The 20,339-nt window shown below is 39.7% G+C and overlaps 1 protein-coding gene across 1 annotated transcript in view; it reads right to left on the reverse strand.

The window, feature by feature from the left end:
* Positions 1 to 20,339, reverse strand: part of LOC126311686 (parathyroid hormone/parathyroid hormone-related peptide receptor-like) — a gene marked incomplete at its 3' end in the record, with an annotated part of 548,841 nt that overhangs the window by 15,641 nt on the left and 512,861 nt on the right. Inside the window, exons 7-12 of the mRNA XM_049992236.1 lie at positions 13,951 to 14,045; positions 12,844 to 13,009; positions 6,321 to 6,483; positions 1,698 to 1,828; positions 1,192 to 1,277; positions 948 to 1,092 (exon numbers count right to left, since the gene is read on the reverse strand). Coding sequence (XP_049848193.1) covers positions 948 to 1,092; positions 1,192 to 1,277; positions 1,698 to 1,828; positions 6,321 to 6,483; positions 12,844 to 13,009; positions 13,951 to 14,045 — 786 coding nt within the window. The remainder of the gene's footprint in view (positions 1 to 947; positions 1,093 to 1,191; positions 1,278 to 1,697; positions 1,829 to 6,320; positions 6,484 to 12,843; positions 13,010 to 13,950; positions 14,046 to 20,339) is intronic.

Genomic DNA, 20,339 nt, shown 5'->3' on the forward strand with positions numbered 1-20,339 from the left:
TATTTTCTCGTTTCATCAGTTAAATTAAATATGTCTTCTGTTACCCAAGCATTTCTAGCAGCCCTCGTCTTTTTACCTTCTTTATCCTCTGCTGCCTTCACTACTTCATCCCTCAGAGCTACCCAGTCTTCTTCTACTGTGTTTCTTTCCCAAATTCGTATCAATCGTTCCCTAATAGGGTTTTGTCAGGGATGGCTCTCCCAAGGCTATCAGTAGTTCTAAGGAATGTTGTCTAATCCCAGAGACTTGTTTCGACTTAGGTTAAGTCCCATAAGATTTCACACACATCTGAAAATTTTTTATGGGCATCTAAACATCATCTCAGATCTCATAAAAAGGTGTGGACTTATCAACTTAGACGAAAAGTCAACGGAGACAAAACATATCTTAGAATGTTTGGAATGTCAGTTATTCTGATCGTGGCTTGAGTCTGTACAATAAACTGAACTTAGGTGGATCTCTCACTGCAGGTTATTTGTCGATTATTGGACACGAATGTTACAGTACTGTGTGCACTTGTACATAAAGTTGTTTATAAGATGACATCAACGGCGAAGATACTATACAATTGATAGATGTCAAAGGAAGTTGTACATAATACACGTCTGTAGGTTATATGATCCCATTTAAGAAATTATTATTTCCTCCCAGGGAGGCACAAGGGATAAGATACACCAAAAGGATAGTGGGTCATAATGATAAAAACGTCACTTAGCGATAACCCCATATTGTAACTTATGGAGGACGACACGAGAGACATTCAGAAAAGAGTTTACATTTAAAAATATTTAGCCTTTTACAACATATGACTCTTTTGCAGTAAAATACATTTTTATTTAAGAAAAAATAACTATTACAAAGAAGTAATATGATAGTCATAACTTTTCCAGTCAGAGAAAAGGAAAGCACTAAAGGCAACGGAATAAATAATACTAACTTAGGCTTACCTGGAATGAGGTAAACAACTGGTTTATAAAAAGTGCAACCATCTCTGTTGTACTTTCAGGTTCTGAATACAAGTGAAATCCCAGGAATATTACGTAGTGCACACCAAACAACGGTATAAGTACGAGTGTAGATTTCGCCAGACGTCTAGAAAATAAACAAAACCATGTAAATTACCCTATCATTTTATTAATATCGAATTAATTTGTAGGTGTAGCGCCAATATATAAGAAACAAAAGGTTTACCTGTAGATTTTTGTTTCCTCACACACCGATGATCGCAGTTTCCTTAATATAACCCACACAAGGATTACAAATAATATGAAGCATATCTGAAAAAGATTTTAAGATATATCATCACTGGATAAGGTTCTGTAGTTACAACAAATTACGATGAGGATGTTATACACAGTTAAGCTCATTAAAACATGTATCATTACTACTTTAGAAGCAGAGGCAAACTTATGAAATAGTGAGAAAATATGAAATATATGTATTAAAAATTTGCTTGTTTTCTTATATGAAAAACTGAAATTTTGTTTGCAGTAATGTAAGAAACAAGAATTTAGTGTCTCCTCTGACTGAAAACGAACATTTAATTCGCAAAGTGAACTTTATGCTGAGAGAGAGTTCCTCATTATTAAATAATGACGTATATAATATCATCTGAACATTTATTAACACGAAAGTATTGACACATACCCATGCAGATATACATGTATAGAATGAAAGTGTATGTGTTTCCTACTTACGATATTCGAGACCGCTATAGGAACAAATATTATCCCAAACACAATTTTATTTCTGTTTACAGTCCAACATAAATCATCCTCTATGTAAATCCTGCATACAATCCAGGGGATGACACAGAGGAGTGGCAAACCTGGGGACAAAGAGTAAAAATTAAGTCTCTCCATTTACTTTTCTCGCTGGTGTGTTCGTTGCACATATAAAGTAATAATAATTACTGTAGTAGAAGAGAAATTTGTGTTACAAAAGTACACAGTGGAGCTAAATATGATTTGTTCTTCACCTTTTCTTTCATTTTGGAGCGTTTTTCAGATCGCTGAAACACTGATGTGGCTTCTCAGATACATGGAGACCTTTCCTGATAAGTACTGTTTACAACCCTTCACGTCTAATTTTTCTCTAGAATGTCTTTGCATCTGATAGTGACTGGTTCTCACTTACAACCTTGTAAATCACTTACATTCTGTTTTGTTTGTTCCTTCTGAAAGTACATCTTCATCTAAATGATTACTCTGAAATTCACAATTAAGTACCTGGGAGAGGGTTCAGCGAACCACTTTCAAGTTATATCTCTACGGTTCCAATCTCGAACAGCGCGAGGGTGAAACGAGCACTTGAATCTTTCTGTGCCACCTTTGATTTCTCTTCTTTTATTATGGTGATCATTTCTCCCTATGTAGATGGACACCAAAGAAATATTTTCGCAATCGGAGGAGATTGTTGATGATTGAAATTTCACGAGAATGTCCCGCCACAAAGAAAACCCCTTTGTTTTAATGACTGTGTAAAAAACACATTATTCTCTACGCATTTATGGGACCTTCACCTTCTGCCTAATATTATGCGTCTATTGAATATACTTAGGCTCTAATTATTGACTACCACGCTATTTCATGTGTGATGATTTTTGCATTAGTCAGCTGCAGAAATGTACGTGAATGCCAAACTTACGTTAGGGCAGTTCAGTGTGGTGGGAAGTCAAAATCTGAGTATAAATTCACATGTAAGCCACATGCATTAAATGCCCTTCTTAGCACGAATTCAATATAGATTAGCTGTGGCACCATCTTAACTCTCAGTCCTTCTTGTAGGAAATCATTTCCTTAAGTAATTTAGATCTATTTGTCTTATGCCTACGTTTACGTACATCTACCTACACATTGCATCAGTTTTAATACGACAGTAACGCACTGCGTTAGTAAAACCAAGCAGGCCATGTCCCTAACATCTGCATACTCTTAGACGCGCTGGTAAGACAATAACTGTGTGGCACATAAAACAAACTGTTACGCGCCGAGATAGTACGGTATCATGTCTCCCCACAGACACGCATTTAAAAATAAAGGCTGTAATATTAAGAGTGCGATGGGAATTCCATTGTTAAATGCAGAGGAGAGAGGGATATGTGGAGAAGGTACATTATAGGCGTCTATGAGGAGGAGGACTTGTCTTACGTGACTAAAGAAGGAACAAAGCTAGGGGATCCAGTATTAGAATCGGAATTTAAAAGAGCTCTGGACGACTTTATATCAACTGAAGCAGAAGGGTTAGATAACATTGCACTGGAATTTCTAAAATCATTAGGGGAAGTAGCTAAAACAACGACAATTCATGTTCGTGTGAAGAATGTATGAGACTGGCGACATACTACCAAACCTTCGGAGATACATCATCCACAATTTTGAGAAGATTACAAGAGCCGACAAGTGCGAGAATTATGGCACAATCAGCTTAACAGCTTATGCATCCAAGAGAAAATAACATACAGAAGAATGGAAAAGAAAATTTTGTATGTGTTAGATGATGATCAGTATGGCTTTAGGGAAGTTGATGGCATAAGAGAGGCAGTTCTGAAGTTGCGGTTGATAATGGAAACAAAACTAAAGAAAAAATCACGACACTTTCATAGAATTCGTTTACCTGAAAAACGCATTCGACAGAGTCAAATGCTGCAACCTGTTCGAAATTCTGAGAAAAATAGGGGAATTCTATAGGCAAAGCCGGGTGCTATGTAGTACGTACAGGAGAGGGGAATGAAGAATAAGAGTAGAAGGCCAAGAACGAAGTGCTTATACTAAAAACCATGTAAGGAAGGGAATTCGTGCCTACAGTTTAGTCTGTACATCGAACAGGCAATGGTAGAAATAAAAGGAAGGTTCAAGAACGGTATTCAGAGTCAGGCAGTGATAAGATTCGTTCTTATTTCATTGAAGATATTGCTGTCCTCAGTGATAGGGAACATACATATTTGCCTTTGTAAGTTCATAATTCTAATTGAGAACATAGGTAGCCTATGGCTCTGCGATCAGCAAAATCTGAATAACTCCCTGGCAGGTGAAGCCAACAGGTAAAGCCAAGTCAATCTGTGATTAAACTCACCGACTGATCATCAGAGAACACACTATCAACAGAATGGTTTCAAAATAATCCATCTGAAGAACATAGTTACTCAGAATTTCTAGATTCTAATATGGCAGATAAGTGCTGTTAATTTAAACTCTACAAATAAAGGTTTGACGTTTTATTAGAAATTTACAATGGCAACTTGATCAAATTTCTCACTTCAAGATGGAGCTTCACCATTAATGGCGCAATTATCGTTCTTCTATGACCATAATATGGTTGTATTATTACTAGTTAAAGTAATTATCTGTCCTCGAGGAGGGAGGGTATAAATATCACCCCGACTACTACATGATTTCCCATGGTTGACTTAATCAGAACAGTGACTCAAGTGGTTTTCAAAATTATCTTAGAAAGCAGCTGAAGGGTCAAAGAGGAAGTGTGCATTGCCATGTCAAAGGCTCGTCTACCTCGGACTAACATCACTGTAGCAGACACATAGGTTTGACTTCCTTTCAGTTATGATTCTGAAGTCTGTGCTGCTCACTGTGTATACAGTGTAAGTTGTTCGCTAGGACGACAGGACTGCATCGAGCAAATAAAATGACTCTTCCATGATTCGCATTTTCGAAAATAGTGGATGGATCCAACGAAGGAAGTGATTTTTCTTGAGCGCATCTCCATATCATGGGAACTCATTTTGAGACTTGCTCACTCTATATTCCCCCTGAACTATATTACTTCCTCCTGAAATTCATAAACATGCGTTATTCAATGGAATCTTAAATTCTACATAAATGTTATTTCATGACTGCAGTTCTACATCAAGATACATACTCCACAAGATCATGTATGGGGTAGGGTGGAGAGTACCACATACAAATCCCCACAATTTTAGCGAGGAAGAAACGACTGTCTCTGTTCCTCCACTTTATTTCTGTCATCGGCCTTCTGACTGGTTTCATTCGGTCCGCCACGAATTCCTCTCCTATGCGAATTTTTTCATCTCTGAGTAGCAATTGCTACCTACAGCCTCAATTGTTTGTTGGATGTATTAAAATCGGTGTCTTCTTCTACAGTTTTTACCCTCTACAACTCTCTCTAGTACCTTGGAAGTAGCCCCATGATGTCTTAACACGTATCCTATCATTCAGCCTCTTCTTCTTGTCAGTGTTACCCACGTATTCCTTCCCTCGTTGATACTGGGGGAACCTATTAATTTCCTACCTTATTAGTCCAGCCAATTCTCTACATTCTTCTGTAGCATCACATCTCAAATGCTTCAATTCTCGTATAATCCGGTTTTCCCACACTCAATGTCCCACTATCATACAAAGTTTCATATTGACACCTATCTTTGATATTAGCATACTTCTTCGATTTTTCCAGTGCTAGTCAGTTTCTTTATGTCCTCCTTCTTCGGTCAGTCATGGTTTATTTTGCTGCCTAGGCAGCAGAAGCCCTTAGCTTTATCTACTTTTTGATCCCCAATTCAGATTTCGTCTTTCTTCATTTTACTTCAAATCCATATCCTATGCTCATTAGACTGTTTATTCTTTGTTTGTTTCGCCTACCAAGGATTCGTGCAGATTGTGATAACTATTGAGCAAAATCCTAACTATGTTCTCAATTAGAATTAAGGACGTAGAAACGTGTATCTTAGACATTACGTGTTTAAATGTTTAAAAATACGGAAGAAAGTTTAGAAAGTATGGTACAGAATATAGCAAACTTGCCTCAGACATTCTCATAGAAGGCTGTGATTAACAGTTCGTTTCAAAAGCTAATACATGAGTAAATCATTTGGCGACTACAAACACTTCTTAAATTCTATATTATAAGGTTTGCATAACACAGTCTGTCTTCACATTCTAGTATGTAACGTCTTGCATTACACATTGGGAAATGTGAAATGAATTTCTGCAAACTGCACTTCAAGAAAATCACAATTTTCGTTTACTTACGAGCATGGGAAAAATAGACATAATTTTTGTGAGCTCGCGTTTGTTCAATTACAGCAATAAAATCATCAACTCTTTCATTTTGAAACTAATTGCGTGTTCATATTCTTCACCTTTATGCATAAGTTGGAAGAATGAGGCTTAGAGCGAGTTCTAATTATTCTAGCTGAGATTTTATGATGTTATTACTGTTAGATTACATAAATCTGTAACGGATAATCTGACATCATAATTGATTTTTTTTTATCCTCGTAATGTTACATGCTGAACATTCTTCACATGTTTATTACTGTTATTAATTTAAGCTGTCATTGTACATACCCCAGCCTAGAATGATGTAAACCTTAATGCTGCTCCTATCTGAAAAGAGTGCACTGAAAATAAGGTTGTGTAAATATAGCGCTTCCATCAATATCCAACTGTAATTTGCCAACATGAAATACTGCCATATGCTTGAAACTAATTTACAGTCCCAGATGGTGCCCTGTGAAAGAAAAAGGCAGTATGTCAAATAAATTAGCTGTGTAAGAGACAACAAAGGGGCTGATTACAGTTCCAGATAGTGACTACAAATATTAATGTTCATGACGGTTACATATATTACAGTATTATGAACACGGCAGTTTATGAGCCATATTTTCTAACTCTGACAAAACAACTGTACACACATTTTATTTTATTAGACAAATATCCTAATTAATTTTCAACAGACATTCTGATACCTTCCCAGTAATGATTGAACAACTGGGTCAGCAGTGGTAGATTTCCATCTCACTTAATTAAACTAATAACTGGTTTGAGTAAACATATCAGTACTGGCGGCAAATGGACTAATGTACTCTATTACTATGAGCTATAACAGAAGGAGATGAACTGTGAGCATTAAATCAAACAATGCTGCAGCTGCGCGACCGGTGGTACTCGACATGTTCACTGTTCCACAGAGGTGAAAGGTACTACCTCGCCCTACGTTCCATCGAGGCGATTTATCGAAGCAGTCGATAATATCCAACAAAGCTGCTGTAGTATGGGTGTCTCCTGTTACTAAACCGAAGCTTTCATATGCGAAGAGTGTCACCTCATCATAACACATACTCTTGTCACAAAGCTCAAATGCTTAGTGTATTCCGCGCCAGACATCTGAAAGCATGGGTGACGACGTCACGGAGAGAACTGCACCGAAGCTCGATAAAAGAGTATGCCCGCTCAACATAAGACAATTGACTGCAAGTACCCACCTTCAATCACTATAAGACAGATCAGTTATTCTTCCAGTTCTCCATCATCTTCAGAATGAGAAACACTGTAATCACTTTCGCTGTCACTATCTACGCGCCACATAAACGTATTTTTATTTCATACATTTCATCGTCGAAAGAGGTTTCTTGCAGCATGTATTCTCGCTCAGTTTTTAACGTGTTTACACAACGAACTCCAATCTTACTTAGTCATTGAATTAAATTTCTCCTCACACAATTGTTTTGCAGACGTTACGTTCCTAGAAACTATCTTACCTTTCACAATAGACCAAATATTCTCTATTGGATGTAATTCCTGATGGTACGGAGGAAGGGGTAAAGTAAAATGATACGCATTTTTGTAGAATCTTATTTACGGAATACTCGAAGGATTTTGGCTTTCTTCTTGAACCACCTCGTACAGAATACGTTTCAGCATGTCATCCGAGAATGGGATACGTTCTTTTGCTAGCCGCTTACTTATATTGTCCTTATTGGAATTAGATGTTGGAGCTTTGTTCATTTCAACGTTGTGATCTGGAGCAGTGTCAAGAATTAGGACACAGGTTTTACATTCAGAATCACCTTTTGTGTCAAACACTTTTCATAATTTTGTTGGTTCATTTGGTTGTGATAATCTCCCGTTGGTTGATATGACTTCCATATCACAACGGCCTTCGGAATACAGCCATTTTAATCGCCTCTATGAGTTGTTATTAGGCGTTATCCCTTTGATACCTGTCGGTGGAGTCCAATCACGCGTGATGATAAAATCAAAGTTTCGTAATGAAAACAAGGTATATTTCTTCCTCCCTAAATTTTTTTAATTGCTTCAAATGAGCAATTATCTTTTCTGTTAAGAAAGTAGAAATTCCTATCTCTGGCGCAATCGGGCAGTGAAATAACGACGAATGAAAATTTGTACCAAGCCCAGGCTTATGGCCGAGCGGTTCTAGGCGCTTCAGTCTGGAACCGCGCAACCGCTACGGTGTCAGGTTCGAATCCTACCTCGGGCATGGATGTGTGTGATGTCCTTAGGTAAGTTAAGTTTAAGTAGTCCTAAGCTCTAGGGGACTGATGACCGCAGATGTTAAGTCACATAATGCTCAGAGCCATTTGAACCATTTGAACCCAGGATTCGAACCGGGGTCTCCTGTTTATTGCTTGATTTTGTCAGAGCGATTACACATTACTACAGACTTCCCAAGTACACGCCTCGAACTCACCCATACTCCCATTTGTGCATGCTACCAGCGTAGCACCCCTTAGCCTTTTTTACTCTTTTTGCTCGTCGCATCACCCGGAGGCTCTCACGAGGTCGGAGGAAGAGTATCCTGCACAACTATTATATTAGCCTTCACGGTGTATAGGTGAAAGGAGTACAGTAGAAAACCAATGGGTAGCTTTAATAGTTAAAATATTGGAGGAGTCAGATTGTCAAATAGGTAAAAAGACGAGGCCTAGTATAGATCCTTGGCTAAATCGAGATACTGAATTTAACTGACGAAAGGAGAAATTGAAATGCAGCAAATGAAGCAGACGAAAGGGAATACAAACTTTTAAAGAATGAGATTGGCAGGAAGTGCAAAACTGCTAAGCAGGAATGGCTACAGGACAAAAGTAAGGATTTAGAAGCGTATTTCAATAGGGAAAAGGCAAATTAAAGAGGCGAGATGTACGAATATCAAGAGTTCAGTTTGAAAATCAGTCGTTAGCAGAGAATAGAAAGTTGAAAGGTAGAAGGGGTATACAGAATGTCTATACAAGGGAGACGAACTTGAAAGCAATGTTATAGAAAGCGAAGTGGACCTAGATGAAGGTGAGGTGGGAGATATGAATGTGACAAATCTCTGTGAGATCTAAGTCGAAATAATGCCCAGGGAGTCGACGACATTTCGTCAGAACTGCTGATAGCCTTTGGAGAGCTATCCAGACGAAAGTCTTTGATCTGGTGAGCAAGATGTGTGAACCATTGGAATACCCTCGTACTGAAAGAAGAATCTAATAATTCCAATCCCAAGGAAAGGAAATGCTGTCAGATGTGAAAATTACCGAACTCTCAGTATATTAAGTCGTGGTTGCAAAACACTAGCACCAATTCTTTACGGAAGAATGGAAAAACTGGTAGAAAACACGCTCGGGGAAGATCAGTTTGGATTCCGGAGAAATTTAGGAACAGGCGAAGCAATACTGACTCTTCGACTTATCTTAGAAGATAGGTTAAGGAAAGGTAAGTATACATTTATAGCATATGTATACTTAGAGAAAGTTATTGACAATTTTGACCGAAATACTCTCTCTGAAACTCTGATGATAGCAGGGATAAAATACAGGCAGCGAAAGGCCATTTACAACTTGTACAGAGTAGAGCGGCATGTGAGGAATGCAGTGGTTGAAAAGTGAGTGAGACGGAGTTGAAGCCTTTTCCCAGTATTATTCCATATATACACTGAACAATCAGTAAAGCGAACCAAAAAAAAAGATTTGGAGTAAGAATTAAAGTTGAGGGGAAAAAATAAAAACTTTGACAGTTGCTGATGATATCGTTATTCTGTCAGAGACAGCGAAGGACTTGGAAGAGCAACTGAACACAATGGACAGTGTCTTGAAAGGAGAACATAAGATGAACATGAACAGAAGCAAAACAAGGATAATGGAATTTTCTTCGAATTAAATCAGGTGATGCTAAGGGAATTCAATTTTCGTCGAATTAAATCAGGTGATGCTAAGGGAATTATATTAGGAAAGGAGAGGGGTTTCTATTTGGGCAGCATATTAACTGGTAACGATATAGAACGTGAACAGGTAATGGCCAGAAAAGCATTTCTGAAGAAGAGAAATTTGTTAACTTCGACTCTAGATGAACTGTTAGGAAGTCTGTTTAGAAGGAATTTGTCTGATGTGTACCCATGTATTAGCTAAAAAGAGAATAGAAGCTGCAGAAATGTGGTGCTACGGAAAAATGCTGGATATTAGGTGGATCACGTAACTAATCAGGAAGTACTGAATATAAATGGGGAGACAAGAAGTTGTGGGACATCTTGACCAAAAAAGGGATCGGTCGGGATGAGACATTCTGAAATAACGAGGGGTCACAAATTTATTATTGGAGGGAAGTGCGGGCTGGGGAGGGGGGGGGGGGGTAATTAAAGTCGTAGAGGGAGACCCAGAGATGAATACAGGAAGCAGATTCAGAGAGATGTAGGTTGCAGTAGTTATTCGGAGATAAAGAGTATGGCACAGGACGAAATAGCATAGAGAGCTGCATCAAACGATTCGTCAGACTGAAGACCACAACAACATGGCTGGTGATTTTTCTTTCAGAAACGTCCGAAAGAATAGACACAGCTCATAGAGCAATTCTTTTTTTCTCAAATATGGTTTCTTTCTAATTGAATGAGCCTGCTTGATTCTTTTTTGTTTTTAGCGGAAACCTAATTTCATTAATAACCCACCTTAGTGTTGCTACTTCGAAAGTCCATAGCTTCTTTCAACTTCCGTTTAATTGCTTCCACCGTAGACACTCGTTGTTCTGTCAAATAAGAGGTGTAAACAATTCTCGTAACAACAGCTCCTTTAAAACTATCAGTGTCTCTGCTCTCAGGTGAATCCGCTGCACCGGAATGTCCCATCGCCGAGTGGACACATTTATGATAAACATAAAAATGTTTTGTACGTTCTTCCTAGACCTACTATCAAGTTTTCTGGCTTTCTGTTTTGAAGTAATAATAAGCGTCGTAATTTCCTGAGCTTCTCTGTCGTTAAAGAAGACAGAGATGGTGGCTACGGTTGCGCAGTTTTGTCAATAAAACAATATATCCATTTTTCCAATGCACAATTGTAAATGGGTATCCGTCTGCGGATCAGGGACCGCCATCAAGCTTCGATGTTAATTTACGAAATACCTGATGACACGACAACGAAAAGCCCGCCACAGTTGCAAATTTAATTCTTTTTTATTTACTCGATAACTAGATTGTGACCGGGGTCCGACAGATCATCACAAAAGACACTAAAATGGTATTTTCGCAAACATAAAACCATGTCAAAAATATATACTTGTTATGAAGTGCAAATGAACAGTTACAGCATATACAGATAAGAATCACTTATGACGATTTGAAAATGGGTCCCAACCCGAAACTAGTCATCGAGTAAATAAAAAAAGTGGAATACGTGACTTTGTCCAGTTTTTCGTTCTGATCAACAGAAGATGGTGACCTGCAATTATTCCAGAATGCTGGAAGTTCGTACCAAACGATAGGCTTTACAAACAACGGTTAAGAACAATCGTTGTCTCCCTCCTAAAGTCACTTCCCTCCTGTGCGACTTACGGCCACCATGCACTGTTCGGCTATAGAAACGCCATGGCAAATGGATGTGCTAGATTTGGAAAACCTTCTAGTAATAATTCATGGCTCCTTCACACGAATAGTCCATCCAAATGAAGGCCAGATGTCAGTGCACCTGAGCATAGAAACGACATGGGAAGTGATCATGGATATTTCAAGTTCGGATCAGTTGTCCATTCAAATTATAATAAACGCACAACCTAGGGAAGTCTCAAATACGCAATCACCCGGAAATGAAACACAAACAAAGCCATCTCGAACCTATACCAAACACTATTGGAAGGCAAAGTGAAGTCGATCATCGGAAATGGGAAACCCGAAAAAGACATGATACGGCGGTATCGCTTATCAGTGAAGTAGCGGAAGCCTCAATACTTCAAAAAGAACATAAGCGGGCTACTCAAAAAATTTCTCTAATGATACAAACTTTCTTGCTCTGAAGAAAGCACAAGCTGCAACAAAGAAAATAAGCAGTGCACTGCAGTCTGCAACGAAACTCCATCTGGAATGTAATATGGAACATTAAAACCGGTCTGACAATGGATACGCACTCATCTCCACCATCGGACGTAATTTTTTAAACGTTCTTGTGTATGGTAGTTCCACGTGATGTAGTGGACAAGAAAGACGATGCGGAATATGAAGAAGACAACAGTGTCATTACACAACTTTTTTGGCTGGAAGAAATCACGATTGCACTCTTCCAAGGGAAGGATACTGCATCAGGCATGGATTACATTGACTACCCAATGCTACGACATATCCCACACTCCACACTGAAGGAAAATGCTGTTGCTGGAAATTTATAATAGTTTATGGATACAAAAGATCAAAATCGACTCACTAAATCTTGCGTCGTCCCTATCCACGGATCAGAAAAAGATGGGGTAAAGTAGAGTCGTATCGGCCTGTCACCTTAATACTGTGTTCGGCGAAGGTAATGGAAAATATCATTAAGTGGTGCTAAGAGTAGTGATGTGGAACCATCAAACTGGATGTCGGGCCGTATGACGGATGACACTCAGGTTGGCGTCCACCATTGTCTGGGGCATCCCCAGACAATTCTTCGGCCTGGAATCTCATTGAATGGAGTAAAATTGTCTTCGGTAATGATTTCCTCTCCAATGACCAAAGAAGACGTGTCTGGATACCAATTTGACTGCCACACGCCATAGGAAACGACAACCAAGAACGATGATCTGATACCAGATGGTTAACACAGTACTATATACGTTCTAAACAAGTACGACATACCTCTGCAGGTACTCTGAAGTAATATCTGCCACTTCGTTCTACGAGGTTACTTGGAAGACCAACTCCAAGGACGAAAAGTACATCTTTTAGTAGTATTACAAATGCTCTCATAATGAATGATGCAAATAGGTGCATGTGCAATATATTTCTTGGACATCTTAATGTTCTGGAAAACAGAAAACACAAACATCATTACATCTGGATCTGCTGGTTTTAGTGAAATGTAAGACACTTTCCTAATCTTCTAAGTCATATTTCTTTTCAGAATGAGATTTTCACCCTGCAGCGGAGTGTGCGCTGATATGAAACTTCCTGGAAGATTAAAACTGTGTGCCGAACCGAGACTCAATCTCGGGACCTTTGCCTTTCGCGGGCAATTGGTATACCAACTGAGCTACCCAAGCACGACTCACGCCCCTTCATCACAGTTTTACTTCTGCCAGTACCTCGTCTCCTACCTTCCGAACTTTACAGAAGCTCTCCTACGAACCAGGAGAGCTTCTGTACTGGCCGAAGTACAGCTGTGAGGAGGAGGCGTGAGTCGTGCTTGGGTAGCTCAGTTGGTTGCCGGCACGGTATCTCAGCGTGTTCGGTCAGAGGGTTAACGGCCCTCTGTAATAAAAAAAACTGAGTTCACGATCAACAACGACCCAAAACGGGTGTCTTACGACGTCCGCCCCGAGCAGATGTAACGAACGAAACCGAACAAAATGAGATTAAAAAAAAATGTTGGTAGAGCACTTGCCCGCGGAAGGCAAAGTTCCCGAGTTCGAGTCTCGGTCCGGCAAACAGTTGTAATCTGCCAGGAAGTTTCATATTTCTTTTACTTTCGTAGTTCAACAAATTTTATTGAATTTAACTGAACCGCATTGGAAAACTGAGTATTTCAGGAACACAAGTTGTATAATACTACAGATATTCGATAAACTCGGCGGTTACAAACAACCTCCGGATCAACAACTGCACTGTGATACGGTACAATAAGAAAAACTTCAATTTATATTGTAATTAACGTTATATAAAATTATATTCAAAATTTTGGTGCACTGAATAACTATTTAAATGCTTAAGTGTAACGTATTTACATGATTTATGGTAGTGACATACCTCACAGAAGCCAAAATGGAGAAAGCAAGGAGTAGTGACAGAAGAGAAATGCTATACCCAGCTCTCGAAATATCAGTTACAACTGGCAGGTACGCCTGGAAAAAACACATATTATTGTTGAATTTAATCGTTATCTAATATATTATATAGAACTACATGCATATTACTGTCCTGATGTGAAGCAAATTTCTGTTCGCGAAGATTCGAATTCCCTACATCATAGCTCAGGATGTGAAAAAGATATACCCTTCCCAAAAGAAAATATTTTCGGTATCGTATTGCTTTGTGTCTGTTAATTTTTTTTACTCTACACATTTCATTTTAGTAAGGGGCAAAAGAAGGTCACATTCTCATTACCCGGATCTTCTTCCACGTCCAGCCAGTCGTCCAAACTACTTACCCGACTTGCTGTCACATCGGTTATCCTACTTTAGGAATAGACAATACTAAGTGTCATCCGTAAGAAGAGGTTTTCGGGGTAAAAGTACCGGGTGGTTATAATTACAGTTCGGCTACCCACTGAAGTCCAGTGTGGACTTTAATTACTGTATGACAGAGGGACTTATTACACAACCGATGTATGGTCGAAAAATGCTCCAATTTTGGCCACCAGATGCAAACTGGCTCTTTGACCACACGAAAAACGTATAGAAATATTTCCCTGTGTAATGGATTAGTAAATGGGAAGTGGACAGAAAAGGTCAAACAGGCGAGAAAGGAATAATGTTGATTTTGCCTTTAGCTGTCGCTTGCATAATTTTTTCATATGAGCAGAGGAGACGTTTTATTTTAGAAAGGGGCAAAATGAGGTCACATTCTCATTACCCGGATCTTCTTCCCCGTCCAGCCAGTCGTCCAAACTAATTACCCGACTTCCTGTCACATCGGTTACCCTACTTTAGTGAATAGACAACACTAAGTGGCATCCATTAGAAGATGTTTTCGGGATAAAAGTACCGGGTGGTTATAATTACAGTTCGACTACCCACTGAAGTCCAGTGTAGACTTTAATTACTGTATGACAGCGAGACTTAGTACACAATCGATTTATGGTGGAAAAATGCTCCACTTTTAGCCACCAGGTGCAAATCAGGCTCTTTGACCGCAAGAAAAACGTATAGAAATATTTCCCTGTGTAATGGATTAGGAATGGGAAATGGACAGAAAAGGTCAAACAGGCGAGAAAGGAATAATGTTGATTTTGTCGTTAGCTTTCGTTTGCATAATTTTTTCATATGAGCACAGGAGACGTTAACGAAATGCTGCATCCGTTGAATGACGTGGTCAACAGTTGCTCGTTGCAACTCTGGTGGAACCTGACTAAAGTGTTCTTGTGCACTGGCCCTCAGATCAGGTAGAGACCGAAAGTGTCCCTAGCAAGCGCAATTTTTTTTATATATGTGTAGAGGCAAAAGTCACATGGATTAAGGTCAGGAGATCTTGCTAGCCATGCATCTGGAAATCCTCTTTCAATCTGGGACCGCACGACCGCTATGATCGCAGGTTCGATTCCTGCCTCGGATATGGATGTGTGTGATGTCCTTAGGTTAGTTAGGTTTAAGTAGTTCTAAGTTCTAGGGGACTGATGACCTCAGATGTTAAGTCCCATAGTTCTCAGAGCCATTTGACCCGTTTTTTTGGAAGTCCTCTGAATATACCACGTTCGTGGAAGATTGCATTAAACAGATCTTTCACTGGGTGAGCGACATGAGGCATTGCCTCATCTTACATGAAAGTAGTTGTTTCCACACAGTTGTCTTCTTTAAAAGCAGGAATCATACGCTGTACAAGGAGGTTCAGATGGTTCAAATGGCTCGGAGCACTATGGGACTTAACTTCTGATGTCATCAGTCCCCTAGAACTTAGAAAACTTAGAACTACTTAAACGTAACTAACCTAAGGACATCACACACATCCATGCCCGATGCGGTATTCGAAACTGCGACCGTAGTGGACACGCGGTTCCAGACTGTAGTGCCTACAACCGCTTGGCCAATCCGGCAGGCTACAAGGAGGTCTCGATAACGGGCAGACATTAGTTGCACTTGAGAGGCCATCTGGGTATATTCGCTTCATAGAAGAATGTGCTGAAAATAAAGGTGCTTGTGAATTCACACTACACAATCACATAAGTCCCACTACTCTTCGCACACAACATGCAGTTTAATAGTACCCCAAATTCGCCAAATGAGTGTCGTCAGTCCATGCAGTATTGCCCACATAAATATCATCAACTTCGACTCACACCAGAAACCGAAGAGCAAATTCAGAATGTTGCTCCGGATAATGAGGCTGCAGTTTTGCACCGTCTGGAACTTGTGTTGGTACCTGCGTAAAAGAGATCGCAAAACTTTGCGTACTGTTGTTGACCATGGGATGGATAATTCTCTTGACACTGCACTAACGCTAGCGCAACACGGGGCACGTGCTAGATGATCAGTAACAGCAACAGCAACCCCGTCGTAACTTCCGTTAGGATAGGATGCCTTCCTCTTCCAGATGCGACACCAAGCTCACCCTTGTTTCCGAATTTCATTAAGCTCTCTTTTAAACTATCTGATGAAATCGGGCTTCTTCTCAGACCTTTCAGTCGGCGATACTCCCTCAATGCTGTAGTGTAATTGCTACCATTCACACAAAACAGTTTCACTAACAGCGCACAGTCTCTCCTCTCGGCAGCCATACCTTTCATTCGCATGTCAAATGACAAAGTAGATGAAATACCGTCACACAGTGTACAGATCTAGATGTACAGAGCTAGATTTGAACCTTATGGTCACAACCAGAACTAATTTATTATCCAACGTAAATCGTTTTCACATTAGCTCATTAACATATCTGACAACTTTTGGTGCCATACGATAATTACACTCCACACTGGACCTCTGTCAGTAGCTGCACTTTTATTATAACCGTCCAGTTTGATTCGACCCTATGCTTGTAATAAAGTTGTAACAGTTGTGTATTATACAAGCTGACTCGCACTCGATTGTGGTTGGCTAAATGTGTCATTTATACATTACGACTAGAATAATGCCAATCCCATATTCTTCGCTATGCAATAGTTGTTAAATGATGGCTACAGCATAGACAAACTACACACAAACTAACAGGAAACATTATACTAGACAACGTCTGCATCGTACAGGCAGATTTAGCTGTTCCTAACAATGGGTTTTATTCGCACTACAAAGCAAAATCCACGAGCGATATTTTCATATACACCCGATCACTACACGAGAACTATTGAGCCTACAGCAAAAAAAGGACAGGACCTTTTGATAGCAAATTTAATGTACTTTATTTTTATACTGGGATGTGTGTTCTCTGGAGACAGTATTTAAGGAAAGCAAAAGTGACCTGCAAACTGATTTTATTTATCACTTGACACCCATGGTCTCTACGCAAACGTAAGCCAGTACAAAATTTAACGCAGATGTGAAGCACGGGACTCACTCATCGGTTTCTAGCACTATGTGAGAGTATTATTCCATTGGATAGACAGAAGTCTAGACCTCTGTTTGACACTGAGCAAAGTAACACATTAAATTCAATCCAAAACACATCATCATGCGCGATTTACATTCACAGATATATCAACTTATACTTTTACATGTTAATGACATTCACGCCAACAGGAAACCGATCAAAGGCTCATATAACTGCAATGCCGTTGACAAATAATTGCAAAGTCCTAGCGTATGTAACTTCCCGATAGATTTAATCTGTGTGCGGGGCCAAGACTCGAACTCAGGGCCTTTGCCTTTCGCGGGCAAGTGCTCTACCATCGGAGCTACTCAAGCACGACTCAGGCCCGGTCCTCACAGCTTTACTTCTGCCACTACCTCGTCTCCTACCATCCATACTTCACAGAAGCTCTCCTGCTTACCTTGCAGAACTAGCGCTCCTGGAAGGAAAGATAGGCGGAGCCATGACTTAGCCACAGTCCGGGGGATGTTTCCAGAAGGAGATCTTCACTCTGTAGCGGAGTAGGCGCTCATATGAAACTTCCTGGCAGATTAAAACTGTATTACCCGCGAAAGGCAAAGTTCCCATGCTTCAGTCTCAGTCCCGCACACAGTTTTAATCTGCCAGGAAGTTTCATAGCAGCGTACACTCCAATGCAGAGTGAAAATCTCATTCTGCACCGAGCGAGGTGGCGCAGTGGTTATCACACTGGACTCGCATTCGGGAAGACGACGGATCAATCCCGCGTCCGGCCATTCTGATTTAGAGTTTCCGTGATTTCCCTAATTCGATTCAGGCAAATGCCGGGATGGTTCCTTTCACAGAGCACGGCCGACCTTCTTCCCCATCCTTCCCTAATCCGACGAAACCGATGACTTCGCTGTTTGGTCTCTTCCCCCAGATCAGTCCAAATCACATTCTGGAAACATCCTTGCGTAAAGATTTTAGCAGCACTTCCACAATAGCTATAAAAAAACTTTCGGATTATATGTGTAGGCCATGACAATTTACACACTGTCGATTTTATGTATTAAATTCCCAGTGTGAGTATACGCTTTACGAATTCTGTAGGAGACACAGCTTTCTTAATATTACACCCATTTTAAAAATCGAGACAGTCACAAATCCTACGTCAAAGTTGTAAAAATACGGTAATTTATATTGTTTAGAAATATGTATACTAAACGCATCTAGCTGCGGATTTGCAGTGCACATATTTTTAGTAGAACAGAGTTTAAAGTCAGGCACAACTGCTCCATAATCATAACAACATTCTATATCTAAACAGGGATAATAGGAATAATCCGTACATAGTTCAACTCTTAATAGTTTAACATGACGATCGTAATATTTCAGAAGTCCCTTCGAAAAAATCAGCACCTGATTAACACTGTCAAAACGTGGCAGACTCACAGAACTGTCAGACATGTAATGGCATGTGACAGCAGAGGCACTCCCAAACAATACCTCTGTGTGTAGACATGTGGTGCCTAATTTCTCTTAATACCACTGTTAATCGGCTTTCAGTACACATAGTCTTCCATAGAGTTTAAAGGCACACCATCCATCTGAATCTCATTGCTTGCAGAGTAATACAACTAAGACACTTAGGATGGTAGTACATAGTGCCGTATCATATGTAAACGAGTGACTGCGATGTGAGATTACAGTTCTTCGAAATTAACAGAAACTAGAGAATTATTCCAAATACCCACGAGACACCGGTTGTAGAATGATAAAGAATACTACAGAATTCGGAATCTGGTTAACACATACCGGGGGCAGCCAACTTGTACACAAATCATACTTCACTAACGTAGCATTAGCAATAAAACTACTTAAGGGAACGTAATTGGATGTTGTTGTTGTTGTTGTCTTCAGTCCTGAAACTGGTTTGATGCAGCTCTCCATGCTACTCTATCCTGTGCAAGCTGCTTCATCTCCCAGCACCTACTGCAACCTACATCCTTCTGAATCTGCTTAATGTATTAATCTCTTGGTCTCCCTCTACGGTTTTTCCCCTCCACGCTGCCCTCCAATGCTAAATTTGTGATCCCTTGATGCCTCAAAACATGTCCTACCAACCGATCCCTTCTTCTAGTCAAGTTGTGCCACAAACTTCTCTTCTCCCCAATCCTATTCAATACCTCCTCATTAGTTACGTGCTCTATCCACCTTATCTTCAGTATTCTTCTGTAGCACCACATTTCGAAAGCTTCTATTCTCTTCTTGTCCAAACTAGTTATCGTCCATGTTTCACTTCCATACATGGCTACACTCCAAACAAATACTTTCAGAAACGACTTCCTGATACATAAAACTATATTCGATATTAACAAATTTCTCTTCTTCAGAAGCGCTTTCCTTGCCATTGCCAGTCTACATTTTATATCCTCTCTACTTCGACCATCATCAGTTATTTTACTTCCTAAATAGCAAAACTCCATTACTACTTTAAGTGTCTCATTTCCTAATCTAATTCCCTCAGCATCACCCGATTTAATTTGACTACATTCCATTATCCTCGTTTTGCTTTTGTTAATGTTCATCTTATATCCTCCTTTCAAGACACTGTCCATTCCGTTCAACTGCTCTTCCAAGTCCTTGGCCGTCTCTGACAGAATTACAATGTCATCGGTGAACCTCAAAGTTTTTACTTCGTCTCCATGAATTTTAATACCTACTCCAAATTTTTCTTTTGTTTCCTTTACTGCTTGCTCAATATACAGATGGAATAACATCGGGGAGAGGCTACAACCCTGTCTCACTCCTTTCCCAACCACTGCTTCCCTTTCATGCCCCTCGACTCTTATGACTGCTATCTGGTTTCTGTACAAATTATAAATAGCCTTTCGCTCCCTGTATTTTACCCCTGCCACCTTTAGAATGTGAAAAAGAGTATTCCAGTCAACATTGTCAAA

The sequence above is a fragment of the Schistocerca gregaria genome, chromosome 1 (assembly GCF_023897955.1).
Source record: "Schistocerca gregaria isolate iqSchGreg1 chromosome 1, iqSchGreg1.2, whole genome shotgun sequence".
NCBI classification, from domain to species: domain Eukaryota; kingdom Metazoa; phylum Arthropoda; class Insecta; order Orthoptera; family Acrididae; genus Schistocerca; species Schistocerca gregaria.